This window comes from Rhinopithecus bieti, unplaced genomic scaffold (genome assembly GCF_001698545.2).
Source record: "Rhinopithecus bieti isolate Rb0 unplaced genomic scaffold, ASM169854v2 scaffold_10017, whole genome shotgun sequence".
Classification (NCBI taxonomy): Eukaryota; Metazoa; Chordata; class Mammalia; order Primates; family Cercopithecidae; genus Rhinopithecus; species Rhinopithecus bieti.
In genome coordinates this window covers 860,963-880,292 of record NW_016806314.1, presented here as the reverse complement: position 1 = coordinate 880,292, position 19,330 = coordinate 860,963, and the positions used below count along the sequence as shown (strand labels likewise).

At 45.6% G+C, this 19,330-nt stretch overlaps 1 protein-coding gene and 1 long non-coding RNA gene across 9 annotated transcripts in view; one reads left to right on the top strand and one right to left on the bottom strand.

Annotated features, from left to right (window-relative positions):
* The first annotated feature begins 636 nt into the window (after window positions 1-636).
* Window positions 637-1,440, top strand: LOC108531817 (uncharacterized). The gene is made up of 2 exons (XR_001886289.1): window positions 637-858; window positions 1,169-1,440. It is a non-coding gene; the product is annotated as an uncharacterized LOC108531817 (long non-coding RNA).
* Window positions 1,441-13,317: 11,877 nt separating this feature from the next.
* The window catches only part of TTC39A (tetratricopeptide repeat domain 39A), a 58,253-nt gene continuing 52,240 nt past the window's right edge, over window positions 13,318-19,330 (bottom strand). For 4 of the 8 annotated variants that reach the window (XM_017875442.1, XM_017875440.1, XM_017875445.1 and 1 more), the window contains exons 15-18: window positions 16,584-16,695; window positions 16,075-16,189; window positions 14,904-15,020; window positions 13,318-14,345 (exon numbers count right to left, since the gene is read on the bottom strand). In XM_017875442.1, the coding sequence (XP_017730931.1) occupies window positions 14,222-14,345; window positions 14,904-15,020; window positions 16,075-16,189; window positions 16,584-16,695 (468 nt within the window). In that variant the 3' untranslated portion in view covers window positions 13,318-14,221. The remainder of the gene's footprint in view (window positions 14,346-14,903; window positions 15,021-16,074; window positions 16,190-16,583; window positions 16,696-19,330) is intronic. The other 4 variants (XM_017875441.1, XM_017875444.1, XM_017875443.1 and 1 more) reach the window with 3 other exon arrangements.

The window sequence follows — 19,330 nt, the reverse complement described above, 5'->3', positions numbered from 1 at the left end:
TTTTTTTTTTTTTTTTTGAGATGGAGTTTCGCTCTTGTTACCCAGGCTAGAGTGCGATGGTGCATTCTCAGCTCACTGCAGCCTCCGCCTCCTGGGTTCAAGCAATTATCCCGCCTTAGCCTCCCGAGTAGCTGGGATTACAGGCATGTGCCACCATGCCTGGCTAATTTTGTATTTTTAGTAGAGACGGGGTTTCTCCATGTTGGTCAGGCTGGTCTTGAACTCCCAACCTCAGGTGATCCACCCGTCTTGGCCTCCCAAAGTGCTGGGATTACAGGCGTGAGCCACTGCACCCAGCCTCGCATAACTTTTATTACAATCTATTGTTATAACTTTTGTAAATACAATTTACAAAATTGTATTTACTGGGAATGGTGGCTCACACCTGTAATCCCAGCACTTCAGGAGGCCAAGGCAGGTGGATCACTGGAGATCAGGAGTTTGAGACCAGTCTGGCCAACATGGTGAACCCCGTCTCTACTAAAAAGACAAAGATTAGCCAGGCATGGTGATGCACACTTGTAATCCCAACTACTTGGGAGCATGAGGCTGGAGAATCGCTTGAACCCAGAAGGCAGAGGTTGCAGTGAGCCAAGATTGCACCACCGCACTCCAGCCTGGGCAACAGAGTGAGATTCTGTCTCAAAAAAAAAAAAAAAAAAAAGACAAACTTACTGTTTTACCAATATTGTTCCTAATTTCTTACTGTGCCTGATCCATAAATTAAACTTTATCATAGGTATGTATGTGTAGGTATATGTGGTACTATCCACAGTTTGAGATACGCAGTGGGCTTCTTAGAGAGTATATCCACGGATAAAGTGGGTGATACTGTAGTCAAAAGGAGAGCTGCCTAAGGTCTTTTTTTTTTTTTTTTTTGAGACGGAGTCTTGCTCTGCCGCCCAGGCTGGAGTGCAGTGGCCGGCTCTCAGCTCACTGCAAGCTCCGCCTCCCGGGTTCACGCCATTCTCCTGTCTCAGCCTCCCGAGTAGCTGGGACTACAGGCGCCCGCCTCGCCGCCCGGCTAGTTTTTTGTATTTTTTAGTAGAGGCGGGGTTTCACCGTATTAGCCAGGATGGTCTCGATCTCCTGACCTCGGGATCCGCCCGTCTCGGCCTCCCAAAGTGCTGGGATTACAGGCTTGAGCCACCGCGCCCGGCGGCCTAAGGTCTTGAGACTGGAAGTGGTAAACGAGAGAGAGTACGTTTCTTCAGCCTAAGTCACAAAAATAGTTGGTGGCTATCTCTGCTTACAAAAGCAGTGGGTAGCAGTCATGGAGTCAACTGATGAAACGCGTGTAAATGCATCTTGGTGTAATCTCAACTAATTTTTTAAGCCTTAATTTTAAAATTTGTGGACACCAGAAAAGTTGGATTTTAGGTTAATATCCTTCAAGTAATGTTAAATTTACCTATGTGAATTTAACCACTTTTCGGTTTTAAATTTTATTATATTTTATTTTAAAATTTTTTCTTTTAAATATCAACTGCTCTTTTACTGGGCGGGAAGAGACAGAGGACGATTTGACCTGTCCTTCTGTACTCTTTGTTTTTTTTCTTCTTTTTTTTTTTTTTGAGACGGTCTTTCTCTGTCTCCCAGGTTGTAGTGCAGTGCTGTGATCATGGCTCACTCTGCTCACTTGTCTCTTCTAATCCCCATTTTCCCCACCATGGGAGTGTTGGTAGATCAGTAGTTCTCAGAGGCCAGGACAACCAGAGCACAATTACCTAGGGCTCTGGATGTTTATTAGTAATGGAGACCCTTCTCCTATCAGAGTGGGAGAGGAGAAACAAATTTTTGAGACAGGGTCTCACTCTATCTCCCAGACTGGAGGGCGGTGGCGCAATGACGGCTCACTGCAACCTCCACCTCCCAGGCTCAAGCAGTCCTCCCAAGGAGCTGAGACTACCGGCACACGCCACCATACCTGGCTAATTTTTTTTTTTTTTTTTTTTTTTGTAGAGATGGGTTTTTGGCATGTGGCCCAGGCTGGTCTCAAACTGGGCTCGAATGATCCTCCCACCTCGGCCCCCCAAAGTGCTGGGGTTACAGGTGTGGGTCACCATACCTGGCTATCTATAATTTGTAACAGGTTCTCCAAGTGATTCTGATGCACTAGCAGGTTTTGGAACCGTTGGTAGATGATCCCTTCCCAAACTTGTGAAATACAGGTTTGGTACATTTTTGTTTCCTGAGAAATTAGAAGCCGTATTGGGCACTTGCTGGTTATTCAGAGATGGATTGTCCAGGCACAATTTTCTAGACTTTCTGCTCTTCATTTGTCCTTTTGCTATTTCCTTGCTCTTTAGCATAGATACAGAGCATCCAGATAAGTCCCTTTACAACCTATTTCCTGATTTTACAGACTTCTTCCATCAGAGGCACCAGTGAATTACAAAAAGGGTTTGAGATTTATTTGCACATTTTAATTATCCACATTGTTTTTGTTTGCTTTATCACACTGAGCAGTTAGGCACAAGCTTTTGTTTTGGAGACAGGGTCTCGCTGTGTCACCCGGGCTGGATCACCATAAGCTCAGACTCCTGCGCTCAAGTGATTTTTCCCACCTCAGTCTCCGGAGTAGCTGGGATTGACTGCAGGTGCGCTCAACCAGGTCCAGCTAATGTTTTGGTTTTTTTGTAGAGATGGAGTCTCACTGTATTGCCCAGGCTGGCCTGAAACTCCTGGCCTCGAGATTCTCCTGCCTCAGCCTTCCAAAGTGCTGGGATTATAGGCCTGAGTCACTGCTCCCAGTCTGGCACTGCCTTAGGACAATAGCTGGATGCATCTGATTAATGTTATTAACTGACTGAAGCCATTTATCATTTCTTCACATACAGTTTTTTAATAAAAGTATGGTCGAGATTACGTTACATTTCTGTTTCTTGAGAAAAATTACTGTTCACTGGCACATTTAGTCATCTTCAGGTGCTTCCCGTAGAAAGTTTGTTTTCTCTTTGAGTGAAGGAATGTTAACAATAGGCACATGTTTTAAGCATCTAAAACTGATGGCGATGAAGGAGCAGCACCTATTTGCTTTGAACCCCTTCTCTAATATTTGTGCTTGTGGGCTCCACATCTGTTAGCACTGAGAAAAAGAAGTTGAGGAACATAACTAAGGGGCCTCCCTAAGAGTCTTGTCATGGCACTGGGTACTCTGAATGCCTGTGAGAAGATTTGGTTGGCTATGAAAAAAAAGTTCACCTTCTCACTGGCGGCCACCACAGTAGCTGATCTGGTCAGCTAGGACCCAAAAGCAAGTTTTAAGCATTGTGTGTGAATTGAGAAGCCTGGACTGTGCTATCAGACATTGAGATTGGCTTCCAGCATTACCCAGATGAGGTGCAGGAATAGGCTGCATTCTGCCAACGCCAGAATTAGAGCCAGGCCTTCAGCTTTGAAACAATGCAGAATGATGATCCCCTATGCAAAGCTTAATTGAACTTGGTAAACACATTATAAATTAACAGCTACAACTTTACAGTGTGCAAGGTGTAGGGAAGGGAAGAGGTTTGGTCTTGCTTACACTCATCACTATCTGTAGTGTTATCTTGACACAAGGAAGAATAATTCATAGGCATCCTTTTTTTTTTTTTTTTTGAGATGGAGTTTCACTCTTGTTGCCCAGGCTGGAGTGCAATGGCACGATCTCAGCTCACCGCAACCTCCAACTTCCAGGTTCAAGCAATTCTCCTGCCTCAGCCTCCCAAGTAGCTGGGATTGCAGGCATGCACCACCATGCCCGGCTAATTTTGTATTTTTAGTAGAGATGGGATTTCGCCATGTTGAAGCTGGTCTCGAACTCCTGACCTCCAGGTGATCCGCCCGCCTCAGCCTCCCAAAGTGCTGGGATTACAGGCGTGAGCCACTGCGCCTGGCCGGCATTGTTATTTCTGGTTGTGAGACAGGTGCTATTCTAGTAAGGCATTTTCAGATGGCCTGTTTTTGCAAGTCCTGCTCTCAGGACTCTTTCTTAAACTTTGAGTTAATGGCTTTGAAGATATACTTGAAGTAAGAAATCCTGGTCCTGGGCATGGATTTTAATGAACTGGATTTCTGATTTTTTGTGAAGAACAAAGAACGTGAAATACCTACTCATTGAGTCTTAGTACCTAATTATAACTTAGCATATTGACAGCTTTTTTTTTTTTTTTTTTTGACACAGTCTTGCTCTGTTGCCCAGGCTGGAGTGCAGTGGTGCAATCTTGGCTCACTGTAACCGCCGCCTCCTGGGTTCTAGTGATTCTCCTGCCTCAGCCTCCTGAGTAGCTGGGACTACAGGGGCACATCCCCATGCTCATTTAAATTTTGTATTTTTAGTAGAGACGGAGTTTCACCATCCTGCCCAGGCTGGTTTCGAATTCCTGAACTCAGGCAACCCACCCACCTCAGCCTCCCAAAGTGCTAGGATTACAGGTGTGAGCCACCGCGCCCGGCCAAGATGCAGCATTTTTATGCGTTAGACAAACCAGAAGCAATTGGTGCTGGAGACTAACTTCCATGTTTAACCCTATATAATCCATTCTTCACACAGCAGTTACATTAAGGTGAATAAGTAAATTGATGTCATTCCCCTACTTAAAACTTTAATAGCTTCCTGTAATGCAGAGCATAAAACCCAGACTCCTTAACGGGGATGAGGTGGCTTTCTGCCTTTTCATTTGAATCAACCGTTTAGCCTCATGGGCTGTCTTCATGCCTTCTAAAATGCCAAGTTCTTTCCTGTCTCAAGTCTTTTTGTGCTATTATTTCTGCCCTGCAGCTCTCTTCTCCACTTTGTTCAGATAGCTGACTTCTTATCCTCTAGACCAGACACATCCCACTTACAAGCATGAATTGCGAATTTCGTCCTCATGGAATATCACAGAATGTAATTGCACAAACCTAGATGGTATTGTTGCTTCTAGGCTACAGACCTGGACAGCGTGTTACTGTGTTGAATATCCTGGACAATTGTAACACAGTGCTTGTATTTGTGCATCTAAACACAGAAAACAGTGTAAAAGATAAAAACAGTATACCTGTAGTTACCATGAAGGGAGCTTGCAGGACTGGAGGTTGCTCGGGGTGAATCAGTGAGTAAGTGGTGCATGAATGTACACTACTGCAGACTTTATAAACACCACACTTGGGCTACATTGTTTATTATTTAAAATATTCTTTTTTCAATAATTAACAGCTTACTGTACTTTTATAAACTTTCTAATTTTTTTAACTTTTAAACTTTTGTAATATGTACCATATTTAATTGTATGTGCTATAATTTTATATGACTGGGCCGGGCGTGGTGGCTCATGCTTGTAATCACAGCCCTTTGGGAGGCCAAGGCAGGCAGATCACCTGAGGTTGGGAGTTCCAGACCAGCATGGCCAGCACATGGTGAAACCCCGTCTCTACTAAAAATTAGCTGGCATGGTGGCGCACGCCTGTAATATTAGCTACTTGGGAAGCAGAGGCAGGAGAATCACTTGAACACAAGAGGCGGAGGTTGCAATGATCTGGAGTACCAAGATCATGCCACTGCGCTCCAGCCTGGACGATGAGCGGAAGTCCGTCTCAAAAAAAAAAAAAAATTTTTGACGATTGGCAGTGCAGTAGGTATGTTTACACCAACATCACCACAAACATGAGTAATGTGTTGCCCTACAAACTTACCATGGCTATATCACTAGGGCATAGGAATTTTTCTTTTCTTTCTTTTTTGAGACGGACTTTTGCTCTTGTCCAAGCTGGAGTGCAATGGCGTGATCTCGGCTCACTGCAACCCCTGCCTCCTGTGTTCAAGCAATTCTCCTGCCTCAGCCTCCGAGTAGCTGGGATTACAGGCATGTGCCACACATCCGGCTAATATTGTATTTTTAGTAGAGAAAGGGTTTCTCCATGTTGGTCAGGCTGGTCTCGAACTTCCGACCTCAGGTGATCTGCCCGCCTCAGCCTCCCAAAATGCTGGGATTATAGGCGTGAGCCACCGCACCTGGCAGGACTTTTTCAACTCCATCATAATGTTATGAACCCACCGTCATATATATGGTCTGTGACTGATGGAAACGTCGTTATGTGGCAGATGACTGTATTTACTCCATGGTTCAAATTCTTTGTTAACTCCTATGACTTCACTTTCAGAACAAGCTCCATGAGAGCAGGACAGTAGGTGTTCAAAAGATATGTAATAAATGAAGGGAAGGAGAAAATGAGGAAAAAGAGGTCCTTAGAAATCTGAGCTAACTAACATCTCAAGGAGTTTCCCATTGCAAATAGGGATCTTATAAAGAAGAGTTTGGAGGGTGGCCAGGAGAAGGGCGACAAAGGCAAAGCTCTCCTTGAAGGTGCAGCTTGCTTTTTCTTTCTCTCTTTCTTTCTTCCTTCCTTCTTTTCCTTCCCTTCCTTCCCTTCCTTCCCTTCCTTTCCTTCCCTTCCTTCACTTCCTTCCTTCCTTTCTCTTTCTTTTCTTTCTTCTTTCTTTCTCTTCTTCTTCTTTCTCTTCTTTATTTTCTTCTTTCTCTTTCTTTAATTCTCTCTCTCTCATTTTTGAGACAGACTCACTGTGTCACCCAGGTTGGAGTGCAGTGGTGCAATCTTGGCTCACTGCAACCTCCACCTCCCAGGCTCATGCAATCCTAACTCAGCCTGCCAAGTAGCTGGGACCACAGGCGCATGTACTGGTTGATTTTGTATGTGTTTGTTTTTTTGGTAGAGATGGAGTTTTGCTGTATTGCCCAGGCTGTTCTCAAACTGGGCTCAAGCTATCCACCAGTCTCAGCCTCCCAAAATGCTGGGATTACAGGTGTGAGCCACTGCAGCTGGCCTGAACATGCAGCTTTCTGATAAGCCTTGTCTCTAACCAGTACACCCACTGTCCTCATCCTCACCTGTTCTTGGGAATAGGGTAAATCATACTTCCTGTGTATCAACTTTTGAAAGAAAGGACATAATAGTGGATTTGTGGTGTTTTTGTTTGTCCAATACACCATCTTCCCTTTTAGTAATACCCCCACTGAGCATATGTCTGAAGGTAGGCCAATTGTGGTACCTCACTGCCATTCTAGGGCAATGGGTCTCAAACTTTAGTATGCATCAAATTCATCAGCAGGTTTTTTTTTTTTCTGAGATACAGTCTCCCTCTGTTGTCCAGGCTGGAGTGCAGTGGTGCGATCTCGGCTCACTGCAACCTCCACCCTCTCAGGCTCAAGCAATTCTCCTGCCTCAGCCTTCCGAGTAGCTGGGATTACAGGCATGCATCACCACATTCAGCTAATTTTTGTATTTTTATTAGAAATGGGTTTCACCATGTTGGCTAGCCTAGTCTCAAACTTCTGACCTCAAGTGATCTGACTGCCTCGGCCTCCCAAAGTGCTGGGATTACAGGCATGAGCTGCACCCGGCCATCTACAGGTCTTTTAAAACTCAGACTGTGGCCAGGCATGGTGACTCATGTCACCTCAGGATCACCTGAGGTCAGGAGATCGAGACCACCCTGACCAACATGGTGAAACCCCATCTCTACTAATTAGCCAGGTGTGGTGGCACGTGCCTGTAATCCCAGCTACTCAGGAGGCTGTGCCAGGAGAATTGCTTGAACCCGGGAGGCGGAGGTTGCAGTGAGCCGAGATCACACCACTGCACTCCAGCCTGGACAACAAAGGGAGACTCTATCTCAAAAAACAAAAATACAAAAAACCAGAAAACAAAAAACACCTCTGATTGGAGGGCCTCAAACCTACAGCTTTTAGGTCAAGGTGGGATCTGAGAATTTGTATGTCTAACAAGTTCTCAGGGGATGCTAATGCTGATCGGGGACCATACTTTGAGAAGCACTTGCCTAAGGGATGAACATTTGAGCCAAGCCAGACTAATTGTCCTTATCTGGTATTGTTCATACTGGAATTAGGGAAAGCAGCCCTTCGCTTCACTGGCCATATGCTCTAAGGACATGAGACCTACAGTGCCATGTACTCCTGCCATGCAGAGAAGTCAGATCAAAAGAATCTCACACAGGAGCAAAAGCCAAGAGGTAAAGAAAGCTTAATTGTGGCACTAGTGCCCCCGATTCAGTCATCCGTCGACCAAATCCACCATTGCCTTCGCACAGTAGAAGTAAACCAATAAATTTACCTTAATATTGTATACTCGGGGCCATGCTAGCCTATTCATTTACATGCTTGCTCTTCATCCTCAACAACCCTTGTGAAGCAGTTGGCATTAAACCCCACTTTGCCTAAGAGTAAACTGATTCTCTAAATGGAGTGAAGTAGTTTGACTAAGTTGTGCTTTTATCCACTACCCCATGTAATTAATTGAACTTAAAAGTTGAGTAGGCCAGGCACAGTGGCTCACGCCTGTAATCCCAGCACTTTGAGAGGCCGAGATGGGAAGATCACCTGAGGTCGGGAGTTTGAGATCAGCCTGACCAACATGGAGAAACCCCATCTCTGCTAAAAAATACAAAGGTAGCCAGGGGTGGTGGCACATGCCTATAATCCCATCTACTCAGGAGGCTGAGGCAGGAAAATCACCTGAACCCTGGAGGCAGAGGTTGTAGTGAGCCGAGATCACCCATTGCACTCCAGCCTGGGCAACAAGAGCAAAACTCTGTCTCAAAAANAGTTGAGTAGGCCAGGCACAGTGGCTCACGCCTGTAATCCCAGCACTTTGAGAGGCCGAGATGGGAAGATCACCTGAGGTCGGGAGTTTGAGATCAGCCTGACCAACATGGAGAAACCCCATCTCTGCTAAAAAATACAAAGGTAGCCAGGGGTGGTGGCACATGCCTATAATCCCATCTACTCAGGAGGCTGAGGCAGGAAAATCACCTGAACCCTGGAGGCAGAGGTTGTAGTGAGCCGAGATCACCCATTGCACTCCAGCCTGGGCAACAAGAGCAAAACTCTGTCTCAAAAAAAAAAAAAAAAAATAGCTGGATATTTTTAGTAAACCAGGCTTTCTCATACTGTGAATTTGCTCACAACCTCTTTTCCAGAGAACTGTAGGAAGTCATCTCGGTACCAGGAGGACAAAGCTGTGGCCCATGGGTCACTTTGACCCACAAATGTGATGTGCTTAGCCAAGCACTCATAAGTGCTTAAACTATAAAACAGTTTTTAGTGCCTTTGGCATCATATGCTTCCCAGTTTGCCAGTGGTCCTCTTTCTTATTGTCTTATACCAAACTCCTTCTAGCATGTGACTTGCTATGCATCAAGCCTCAGTGCGGGCTTCACTTCCCATCTGTGGAGTAGTTGACTGGAACTCTACCTATCCAAGTGGGGACTGGATCATGCCTTTTCCTCCATCATCCCTCGATGATTTTCTGAGCAAATACTGTTGTTTAAGGATTGCTTTTCTTTTGGCTTTTTCCAAGTTAGGCCCTCTCCCTACTTCATGATGCCAAGTGCTAAAGGGAACCATGCCACACAGACATGCTCCATGTGTTTGCAGCTGAGCATCTCCAACGGCTGAGCTATTAGCCAGTACTTCTTCCATTTTCACAGTGGCCCATGAGTCAGTATAAGCTGGGTCTAACTTTATACAGGATTTTACAGCTTGACCAACAGTGTAGCAAAGTACGGGCTTTAGAGTTCAGCAGCCTGTCTTCAAATCTTTCTGCTGCATCATCGTGTGATCTGAGGCAACTTATTTACCCGTGCCTCAGTTTTGCCATCTGCAAAATGACAATGGCCCCATTCCATAGGATGACATAAATATTATGAGGATTACATAAATGTAAAGTACTTAAAATAGCAACTGGCACATCATGAGTATTTAATAAATATTAGCTTTTATTATTTTCCCCAGAGCGTATGGTGTCTGATGTTCTGAAGTGTTTGTTAATGTGGAGGAGGAAAAACAAATCTGATCTAGTCATTTGTGAGACATTAGCTGTGATGTCTCTGATTAAACTCAAACATCCACTTTTTTTTTTTTTTTTTTTTTTTGAGACAGAGTCTTGCTCTGTCACCAGGCTGGAGTGCAGAGGCATGATCTCGATTCACTGCAACCTCCACCTCCTGGGTTCAAGCAATTCTCCTGCCTCAGCCTCCTGAGTAGCAGGGACTACAGGTGCCCACCACCATGCCCGGATAATTTTTGTATTTTTAGTAGAGATGCAGTTTCACCATGCTGGCCAGAATGGTCTCAATCTCCTGACCTTTTGATCCACCCGCCTCAGCCTCTCAAAGTGCTGGGATTACAGACGTGAGCCACCGCGCCCGGCCAAACATCAACTTTTAACAGTCCATAGAGATCTTCAATAGTTAATTCTATGTCTTCCCAAAGAGCTCTATTCTTATTTTGTCACTTAACAGTTGACTTTGTACAGTGGAAGCAGTCATAGATTACTCATTTAGAAATGGATTTTTCGAGCCCCCAAATGAGGTTGTTTGTGGACCTGGCCTATTGATCAGTAATGAACTTTGCACTGGAATTCAAACGAGCCATGCTAACCCGAGCAGAAGGCACTTTCCGACCTTGGAAGGCTGCATCTGAGGGTGGGCGTGAGAACGTCCCATTTGCTGCTTGGATTTCAGAATCCAGACACCTCTCATGTATTACTGAATTAATGTGATGATGCTAAGGATGTTGAGAAGGCACTGTTAGGCTTTAAATTTGAAGTAAACAAGGAAAAGACTATTGACTCCCATCATCTTAGAAGAAATGAACTTGGGATTAACTCCAGAGGAAAGGGTCTGGATTTGATTCCCTTGAATGGCTCTAGTAGCGCACTGGGGCCTTCTTCAAACCTCTTGACGCCGTTCTTCACTTGGGACTCTCCCACCTGGACCTCAGCCAAATCTTGAGTTGCTGTTGGCCTTTTAGGATCCTGGCTTTGATGTCAGGTTGTGGCTCTCTGCTGGGAATGACGATAACTGTCTTGGAAACACTCCCATTCTGGCTTAAGAGATAATAGGGCAACCTGCCCACTCATGGGAGAGCTGAGGGCCCAACACACTGCTAGAAGCCACTCTGCCTGTGACCAGAGAGAGGCTGAGGTAGACTTTCTGTTGCCAAGGACCTGTTCAGATCATGTTACATGGTTGCTACTTCCCTGACAACTGAATTCATCTGTGGGGCACAGGATTTAGACTTTCTCTAAATGAGGATTACTTGCTCTCTGGGTGTTCTGGCTACTGTACAGCCTCTAAGGAAGTCTATTATTTCTGGTTGAATTGCTTAGGGACGCCAGGCTTTAGCAGAAAGGTAGGGAAGTGTATCTGTTGCCTCATTTTGCAGATGAAAACCCATAAACTGTAGAAGGCAGGAAAGAGCCTTAGTCTTGTCCAAATTGCTCATTTTTAGAGTATCCGTGACTTTCCCAAAGTTACGCTGAAAATCAGTAGCAAAGTCAGGACTGGAATTCAGATCTCCTTATTTCCAGGCTCAAACCTTCCACCTATCTGTGGCCTTTCCACGGCAGACGTGCTGAGAAGGTCTGCACTGTTAGAGAAGCAGTGACCACAGATGACTCACTGAGAGCCTATGACAGAATTTTCACTTTCTAAGGCCCTTGCATAAGAAGGATATGGTGTTAGAAACCCAGTGTTTTCATTGTCCTTCACGTATATATATATATATTTGATAGATTATCTCAGAATTTGCAGGTGGGATATAGGAGGCAAAACCCACTGATTTATCTTGACAGGGCAGCAGGGTAAAAGTGAAATAGGGTTAATTAATGAAGCCCAGCAGGAAATCAACAGCAAATGTTGACAAGGAAATCATCTTGACAAAATTTTGAAATGGAAGTACCCGTGGCGGGGCGCGGCGACTCAAGCCTGTATAATTCCAGCACTTTGGGAGGCCGAGGCAGGCGGATCACAAGGTTAGGAGATCGAGACCATCCTGGCCAACACGGTGAAACCCCATCTCTACTAAAATACAAAAATTAGCTGGGCATGGTGGCATGTGCCTATACTTCCAGCTACACAGGAGGCTGAGGCAGGAGAATTGCTTGAACCTGGGAGGCGGAGGTTACAGTGAACTGAGATCGTGCCACTGTACTCCAGCCTGGTGACATAGTGAGACTCTGTCTCAGAAAAAAAAAAAAAACACCTGAAATTAATGTTGAGATAAAGTTTTGTTTTTGTAAACTGCAATTTTCCAAAGTATATGTTTGGTGTCCTGTGAGTAGTGCTGCTTTGATACAGCACCAGACAGCATTCCAACATGTGGGGAAGCCATGGAGGCCTGTCCTCCTGCAGCCTGTCTCTACCGCCCTACCCTGTCCTGTCCAGGAGTCTAGAAACAGGTTGGTCTCCCAGCATCCAGGTTTTGGAGAAGAGATAGCTTGCAAAGAGATTACTCTCTATGGAGGACATTCTTTTGTTTCATTCTAACAAAATGAGAGAGATATATATATATTTGGGATGGATTCTCCCTCTGTTGCCAGGCTGGAGTGCAGTGATGTGCTCTTGGCTCACTGCAACCTCTGCCTACCGGGTTCAAGCGATTCTCCTGCCTCAGCCTCCCAAGTAGCTGGGACTACAGGCATGTGCCACCACGCCCAGCTGATTTTTTTTGTAATTTTTAGTAGAGACGGGGTTTCACCATATTGGCCAGGATGGTTTCGATCTCCTCACATCGTGATCTACCTGCCTCAGCCTCCCAAAGTACTGGGATTACAGGAGTGAGCCATCGCGACCGACCAACTGAATCTTTATATATTAACCCAGCCCCTTGGCAGATACTGTGTTTGTTAAATACAGCAATGCTGGAAGATTGGAAAGTTTAACTGGTTTTTCTCTTATAGAAATTGCATTCATGCATTTGGGGAGTAACGTTTTCACAGATGAATATTTTTACTGGGCGCGTGATTTTCCCTACAGGGAAATGGTTAGGTTGAAGTGTGCTGACATTAGAAAGTGAAGGGTAAAACCTGGTGTTGGTCACTGAATCTGAGTTCTCACTTTAACAATCCCAGAGGTTGCAAATTCAGATGCTTTTAGGGGCCAGAAAGGTAACAGACGTGTTTAAAGTAGCCTCGACTTAGCTCTAGCTGATTGTTGCCTCATGGGAATGAGGCTCAATGTTGCCAGATCTTTTTTTTTTTTTTTTTTTTTTTTAAATTACAGGCCAGGAACCAGATTCATTTGTGAAATCTCCCCATTTGTGAATGCTGGTAACTTATTCAAAAAGTTTAAAACATTGTGTGGTCTAAATAAAACATACATAGGCCATGTGGTTTCTGATTAAGACTTTCTGCCCGGCCTAAGGATTCATGCAACACATATTGAAATATATGATGCACGATCCCTTAAGGGCATAAATTTTATCACTTAAATGTCTCTTGTCTCTTAACTGAAGAATCTAACACATACACAACAGGTCAAGAATAACAGTTCTAAGAAAAATGCTGTCAGTAAGTAAATGTACCTTGGAGTGAAGTACAGAAGATTTTTATCTTTCATAAATTATTCCCAGTGGTTTCAGTTTGGCATACAGCAAAGATACAGACTGGATTCTGAGAACCTCCTCCTGCCCCCCAAAATTCCTGGCTTTGGCACAGAAAGGGCCACACAGCTCTTCCATCAAGCCATGGCATTTCCTACTGGTGGAGATGGATTTTTCTACACAAGAGCTCAGATTTTATCTCACTAAAAAGACATGCTTGATTTTTAAATTGGAAATTTACAAAAGGAGTGAAATGAAGTGTGAGTAGTAAGGTAGTGGATGTCTGTGTGCATCCTCGTGCCCAACCCCAGAAGCATTGAAGCCTGAGGCTCAGCCTCTCCCAGGCACTCCTCAGGTCCTCTGAAGGCCCTTCAGTCACACAAGCTGAGAACTTGCTGAATTCGAAAAGCAATTTGCCCTTTGGCATCATCATATAAAGAGATTTACCTCCAGATGATAATAGGTGAAGACAAAGACTTACAGGTGGTTGGTGGTTGTTGGTTTTTAAAGCCAACTGTGATCCCATCAATGTATTTCTAAGGAAAATGTAAACTGTTCATACATTCTCTTAAACATCACAGTGAAAAGCAAGTACCCGTATGTGTGATAGGCAGGCAGAGGGCTCCACCTGCTCTGCCCTTGGCAAAGGCCCTTGGCCACATTGGTGAAAATGCCAGCTTGGCTTCTGCACGGATACCCATGTCGTGCCATCCAACTGGAGCGCCGGTGGACCCCAAAGGCAGGGCAGGGCAGGGCAGGGGGAGGGGATCTTTTGAAACGTTTCCAGGAGCTCTGTCCAGCTGTCTGTTTGTCTTCCAGCCCAGAACTGCTGCACAAAGCTACAAGGACACTGATGAAACCATGGATCTGCTGCTGTTCTCTAGGGAAGACTTGGCTTGGAGTGTGGCTGCCTGGATTCGAAAGTGTGTCCTTGACTCCATGGAGTAATTCTTGTAGTTTTGCCTGGAATTGAGCAGAGAATCAGACACATGAGGCTGCTTGCTCCCAGAGATGCTTTTCCTCCTGTTGGAGCTGTGTGAGCCCCGCCAGCAAAGGAAGGACTGTAGAGAAATTCCTGGGTCCCGAGAGAGTTGAGCCCTGCCCAATGGGAGAGTTAACCAGAAGCGTTTGTGGCCCCTCACCCCTGGTATCATGCCCACTGGAACCACTCCTGGTCCTCCTGGGTTCCTAAGCTTGAAGGGGTGGTTTTAGGGAACAGACCTCTACCCTGGAAGGCAGGAGTCATGGGTCCTAACACAGCCGTGCAGCTGGCTTCTGATGTGACCTCGGGAACTTACTTCCTACCTCTGGGAGTCTAACTGCCCATTCATACATTAAGAAAGAAGTCTTCCTATGACAGGTGAGAGCTGGATTCCGAGAGACACAGGTCTGCCCTCTAGACTGCCAGACTGGCCTTGCTAGCAACTCCACTCACTGCTATCTGGGCAACTCTGTCCCCAGCCAGCTTCTGAGCTGAGTTCAGAGGGAGCAAAGGACAGATTGAGGTTATCCAAGGCTTACTTGGCAGATTCTAAGAGTTTGATGGCCTCTTCGTTTCTGCCTTGCTCCATAAACAGCAGGGCCAGCTCCAGCAGGGCGTTTGGGATCAAGTAGTGGTCATATTTAATCTTCTTTTCACTGCAGAACAGAAGACATGGCTCAGGTTCCTCCTCCTGAGCCTTTCCCAAACTGCATGTGAGGATTTCCTAACCTGAACTCCAATTTTGGGAGGTTCCCACTACCAAGCCATAGAAAGGCTGGGATCCACAGCAAAGGCTTCCCATCCTGTGTGTGTAACCTTGGGCTCCAGCTCCCTGACAACTTATGGCTCCTGCCATGTCCTTAATCCACCGCCACCTAAGTCCCGACCTCCCTTTCTCCAGGTTGAATGGTTTATTGAAGTCTAAAGTCTCCTGTCTCTGACCTATCCCCTCTGGCCCGACCTCCATGCTGCCCTGGAGATATCCTTTTAAACCCCAAGTCTTCCTTGCCCGGTACCCTTTCTGGCTCTCTTCTTTGGAATACAACTTAGCCTTGTGAACAAAACATCCAGGCCCTTCTCATTCTATCCCTCCTTATTTCATCTTCAATCTTTTCTCTCTATGACTTCACCCAGGCAGGCAAAGACCCCATCGCCATCACCCTGCCTCAGGTGTCTTTCCTGTGTCCATGCACTGGTGCATGCTGTCCCTACTCTGCCTCAAACCTGTCCTCCCTTGCTTTCTCCGCCTGATGAACTTCCCAGTTTCAACGTCAGCCTTGGAAAGCGTTTCCTAGTACCTCCCATGAAGTTTAGGTCCCTCCTCGGGCACCTGCTGTCCTCTCTGCTTTCCTCTAGCATGACCCTGACGAGCCTTGGTTGGGCTGCCTACAGCTTGCCATCTGTCACATTGCCCTCCCCGAGGGCAATGACAGAGTCGCTGAATTACAAACTCCAGGGCACACTGTTCACTCAAAACAACGTGGATGTGCTCCTGTAGTCACGCAATTTGGTGGCACTGGGAGGCTAGTTCTGAATTATCTGTACAGGTCCTGGCACAAGTCCTGGCAAGAGTGGACACTAGTTTAGTACCTGTGTGGTGAGTGGGGGTTGGCTAGGGTCAGCCACTGCAGTGGGCATGAGGATGGAGAAGCCCTGAATATTCTACCCAGGAGACTCAGACCCAGCAGGAGCAGCTACAGAGGCACTTACTTGGCAGAGATGCTCCTAAAATTCTCCTCAGCCTCCCGGACACGGCCCAGGTATTTCAGACACAGGCCTTTCAACAATTTCACCAAGCACTCGTCATCCACTGAGTACTCGTTCTCTGAAAATAGGGATGTGAGGGAAAAAGACAGACTTGTTCATTTCTACAGCAGTTACTTATAGAGCCCCCTACTCTGTGCTAGGTCAAAGGGACACAGGTAAATCAGACATGCTCCCTGTCCTCAGGGGGGGTCACATCTGAGAAGGAAAGGCAAATACTGAGACAATGACAATACAGTGAGGTCAGGACTGAAGGAAGCCCCATGGCTGTGGGAGCCCAGAGGCTTTGACCCTACCAGGGGGACAAGGAACAGCTGCTTGGAGGAGCCCAGTCTAGAGAAAGAAAGGAGAATTGCCAGGGTAGGGAACGGGGGAAGGACATTTTTGGCAAAGGGAACCTTCAGCTGTAAAGACCTGACCTAGCCTGGCAGGCTCAAGGGCCTGAGGGAAGTCACCTGGGCCTTTCTCCAGCATCTCTTCCGCCTTGGTGATGATCTCAAGCATCCTATCCGTGAGTGTCGGCTGCTTCCCAATCACAGCGTAGCCGTTCCAGATGTACATCATTTCCTGAAGGCAGGAGGGCAAGTCAGTCCCAGGCTTCTTTCCTAATGGGGCCTCAGTTTTCCCATCTACAAAATGGGCAGTTCAGATCAGAGGTTCCCTAAAGGCCCTTCTAGCTCTAATCATCCATAACAGGTCTCAGTCAGCCTGTGAAGCTGTGGGCCTGAGGGGGTTATGGGAGCCTTATCATTGATTTCGTACTGAGCTCTCACCTTACCCCAGTGAAGATGTAAGATAGACCAATGTCTGTACTGTGCTACTCATAGCTGCCGAAGTTTTCCAGCTATTTTTCTGCTCATGCCCTCCGAGTGCTATTATGTCCTTTCTCCCAACCTCTCTGGGGCCACTTTCTGTCCTTTAAGGACCAGGCCATGCTCCATACACACATTTCAGGACAACAGAATTTAAGGCTATGTCACCTTCTCTCCTACTCCTATTCTCCCAAAGCAATGGGCTAAATAATGACACTCATATTCCATTTCCTTTAGAATGAAGTTACCATTACTGAGACTCTTAAAACACATCTGATTCCTTTTCTTCTTTTTCTTAGATTCTTTTTTTTTAATTAAAAAAATTTTGGTGGGCCAGGCACAGTGGCTCACGCCTGTAATCCCAGCACTTTGGGAGGCCAAGGTGAGTGGATCACCCGAGGTCAGGAGTTCGAGACCAGCCTGGCCAATATGGTGAAACTCCATCTCTACTAAAAATACAAAAACTAGCCGGGTGTGGTGGCACACACCTGTAATCCCAGCTACTCGGGAGGCTGAGACAGGAGAATTGCTTGAATCCGGGAGGCGGAGGTTGCAGTGAGCCGAGATGGCACCATTGCACTCCAGCCTGGGTGACAGAGACACCGTCTAAAAAAAAAAAAAAAAATCTTGGGGCCAGATATGGTGGCTCACACCTGTAATCCCAGCAGCACTTTGGGAGGTTTAGGCAGGTGGATCACGATCACTTGAACTCAGGAGTTCAAGACCAGCCTGGGCAACATGGCAAAACCCCATCCCCCAAAAAAAAAAAAAAAAAAAATTAGCCAGGCATGGTGGTGCAAGCCTGGGGTCCCAGCTACTTGGGAGGCTTAGGTGGGAGGATCGCTGGAGCCCAAGAAATCTAAGCTGCAGTGAGCTATGATCACCCCACTGCATTCTAGCCTGGGTGACAGAGTGAGACTCTGTATCAAAAAAAAAAAAAAAAAATTATTTTCACCTTGTCTTTGTCAGGCTACTGGTTCCTTTTCTTTGTTTGTTTTTGCCTTGACTGCCAGGAAGCTCAGAATACTAAATTAGGCTGAACATGGTGGCTCATGCCTGTAATCCTAGCACTTTGGGAGGCTGAGGTGAGAGGATCTCTTGAGCCCTGGACTTCAACACCACCTTGGGCAACACAGTAAGATATTGTCTCTACAAAAAAATAAAAATAGTAGCTGAGCATGGGTGCATGCCTGTAGTTAGGAGGCTGACATGAGAAGATCCTTTGAGCCCAGGAGTTTGAGGCTGCAGTGAGCTATGATATCACCATTACACTCCAGCCTGTATGACACAGTGAGACCCCACCTCTAAAATATTTAAAAATAAAATAAAATAATAATACTAATTTAAACTTTCATTCATAGTAACTGTGTTTGCTTAAATGCGCATTTCCTAAACTATCAAACCAGGTAATGGATGTGAAAACACTTTGTAGCCATAAAGTTCTAGAAAGACATTATTGCTGTGGTTCTTGTTATTATGTTCTAGGAAGGGAATTTCAGTTTAGACCAGTATTTCTTAAATTGTTCTCTGGTTCCAAGTTAGCAAATGTTTAATTTAATTTTATTTTAGAGACAGGGTCTCACTCTTGTCACCCAGGCTGGAGTGCAGTGGCACTATCAGAGCTCACAGCAGCCTTGACCTCCTGGGCTCAAGCTATCCTCCCACCTCAGCCTCCTGAGGAACAGGGACTACAGATGCATGACACCACGCCCCACTAATTTTTGAATTTTTTGTAAAGATGGGGTTTCACCATGTTGGCCAGGCTGGTCTTGAACTCCTGCTCTCAAATGATCCACCTACCTTGGCCTCCCAAAGTTCTGGGATTACAGGCATGTACCACCACACCCAGCCAGCAAATGTTTCATTTTTTAAAAAAGGATTCTTCCCTTCCCCCCAAATAAATTAAAATTAAAATTAAAAATGATTCTGTGGCCCAGTAAGTTAGAGAAAAAACATATCTTTAAGCTTCTTCTTAGATTAATATGTAAGACTCCAAGAAAGTCTATAGTATATAAACTGTATTTAGGCCAGTCTTTCCCAAATGAAATCATTTAATGCATAAACAGTATTTTGCAGATTACAGTTTGGGAAATTCTCCCATAAGTTTTTGGTATAGTTGCTTCCCTTGCCCTTCCTACAATATCCTTCTGCTCCACTTGATAACAATAGCTTTACGGGATTTTTTTTTTTTTTTTTTTTTTTTTTGACGGGGTTTTTTTTTTTTTTTTTTTTTTTTGAGACGGAGTTTCACTCTTGTTGCCCAGGCTGGAGTGCAATGGTACAATCTCGGCAACCTCCACCTCTTGGATTCAAGAGATTCTCCTGCCTCAGCCTCCCAAGTAGCTGGGATTACAGGCATGCACCACCACGCCCGGCTAATTTTGTATTTG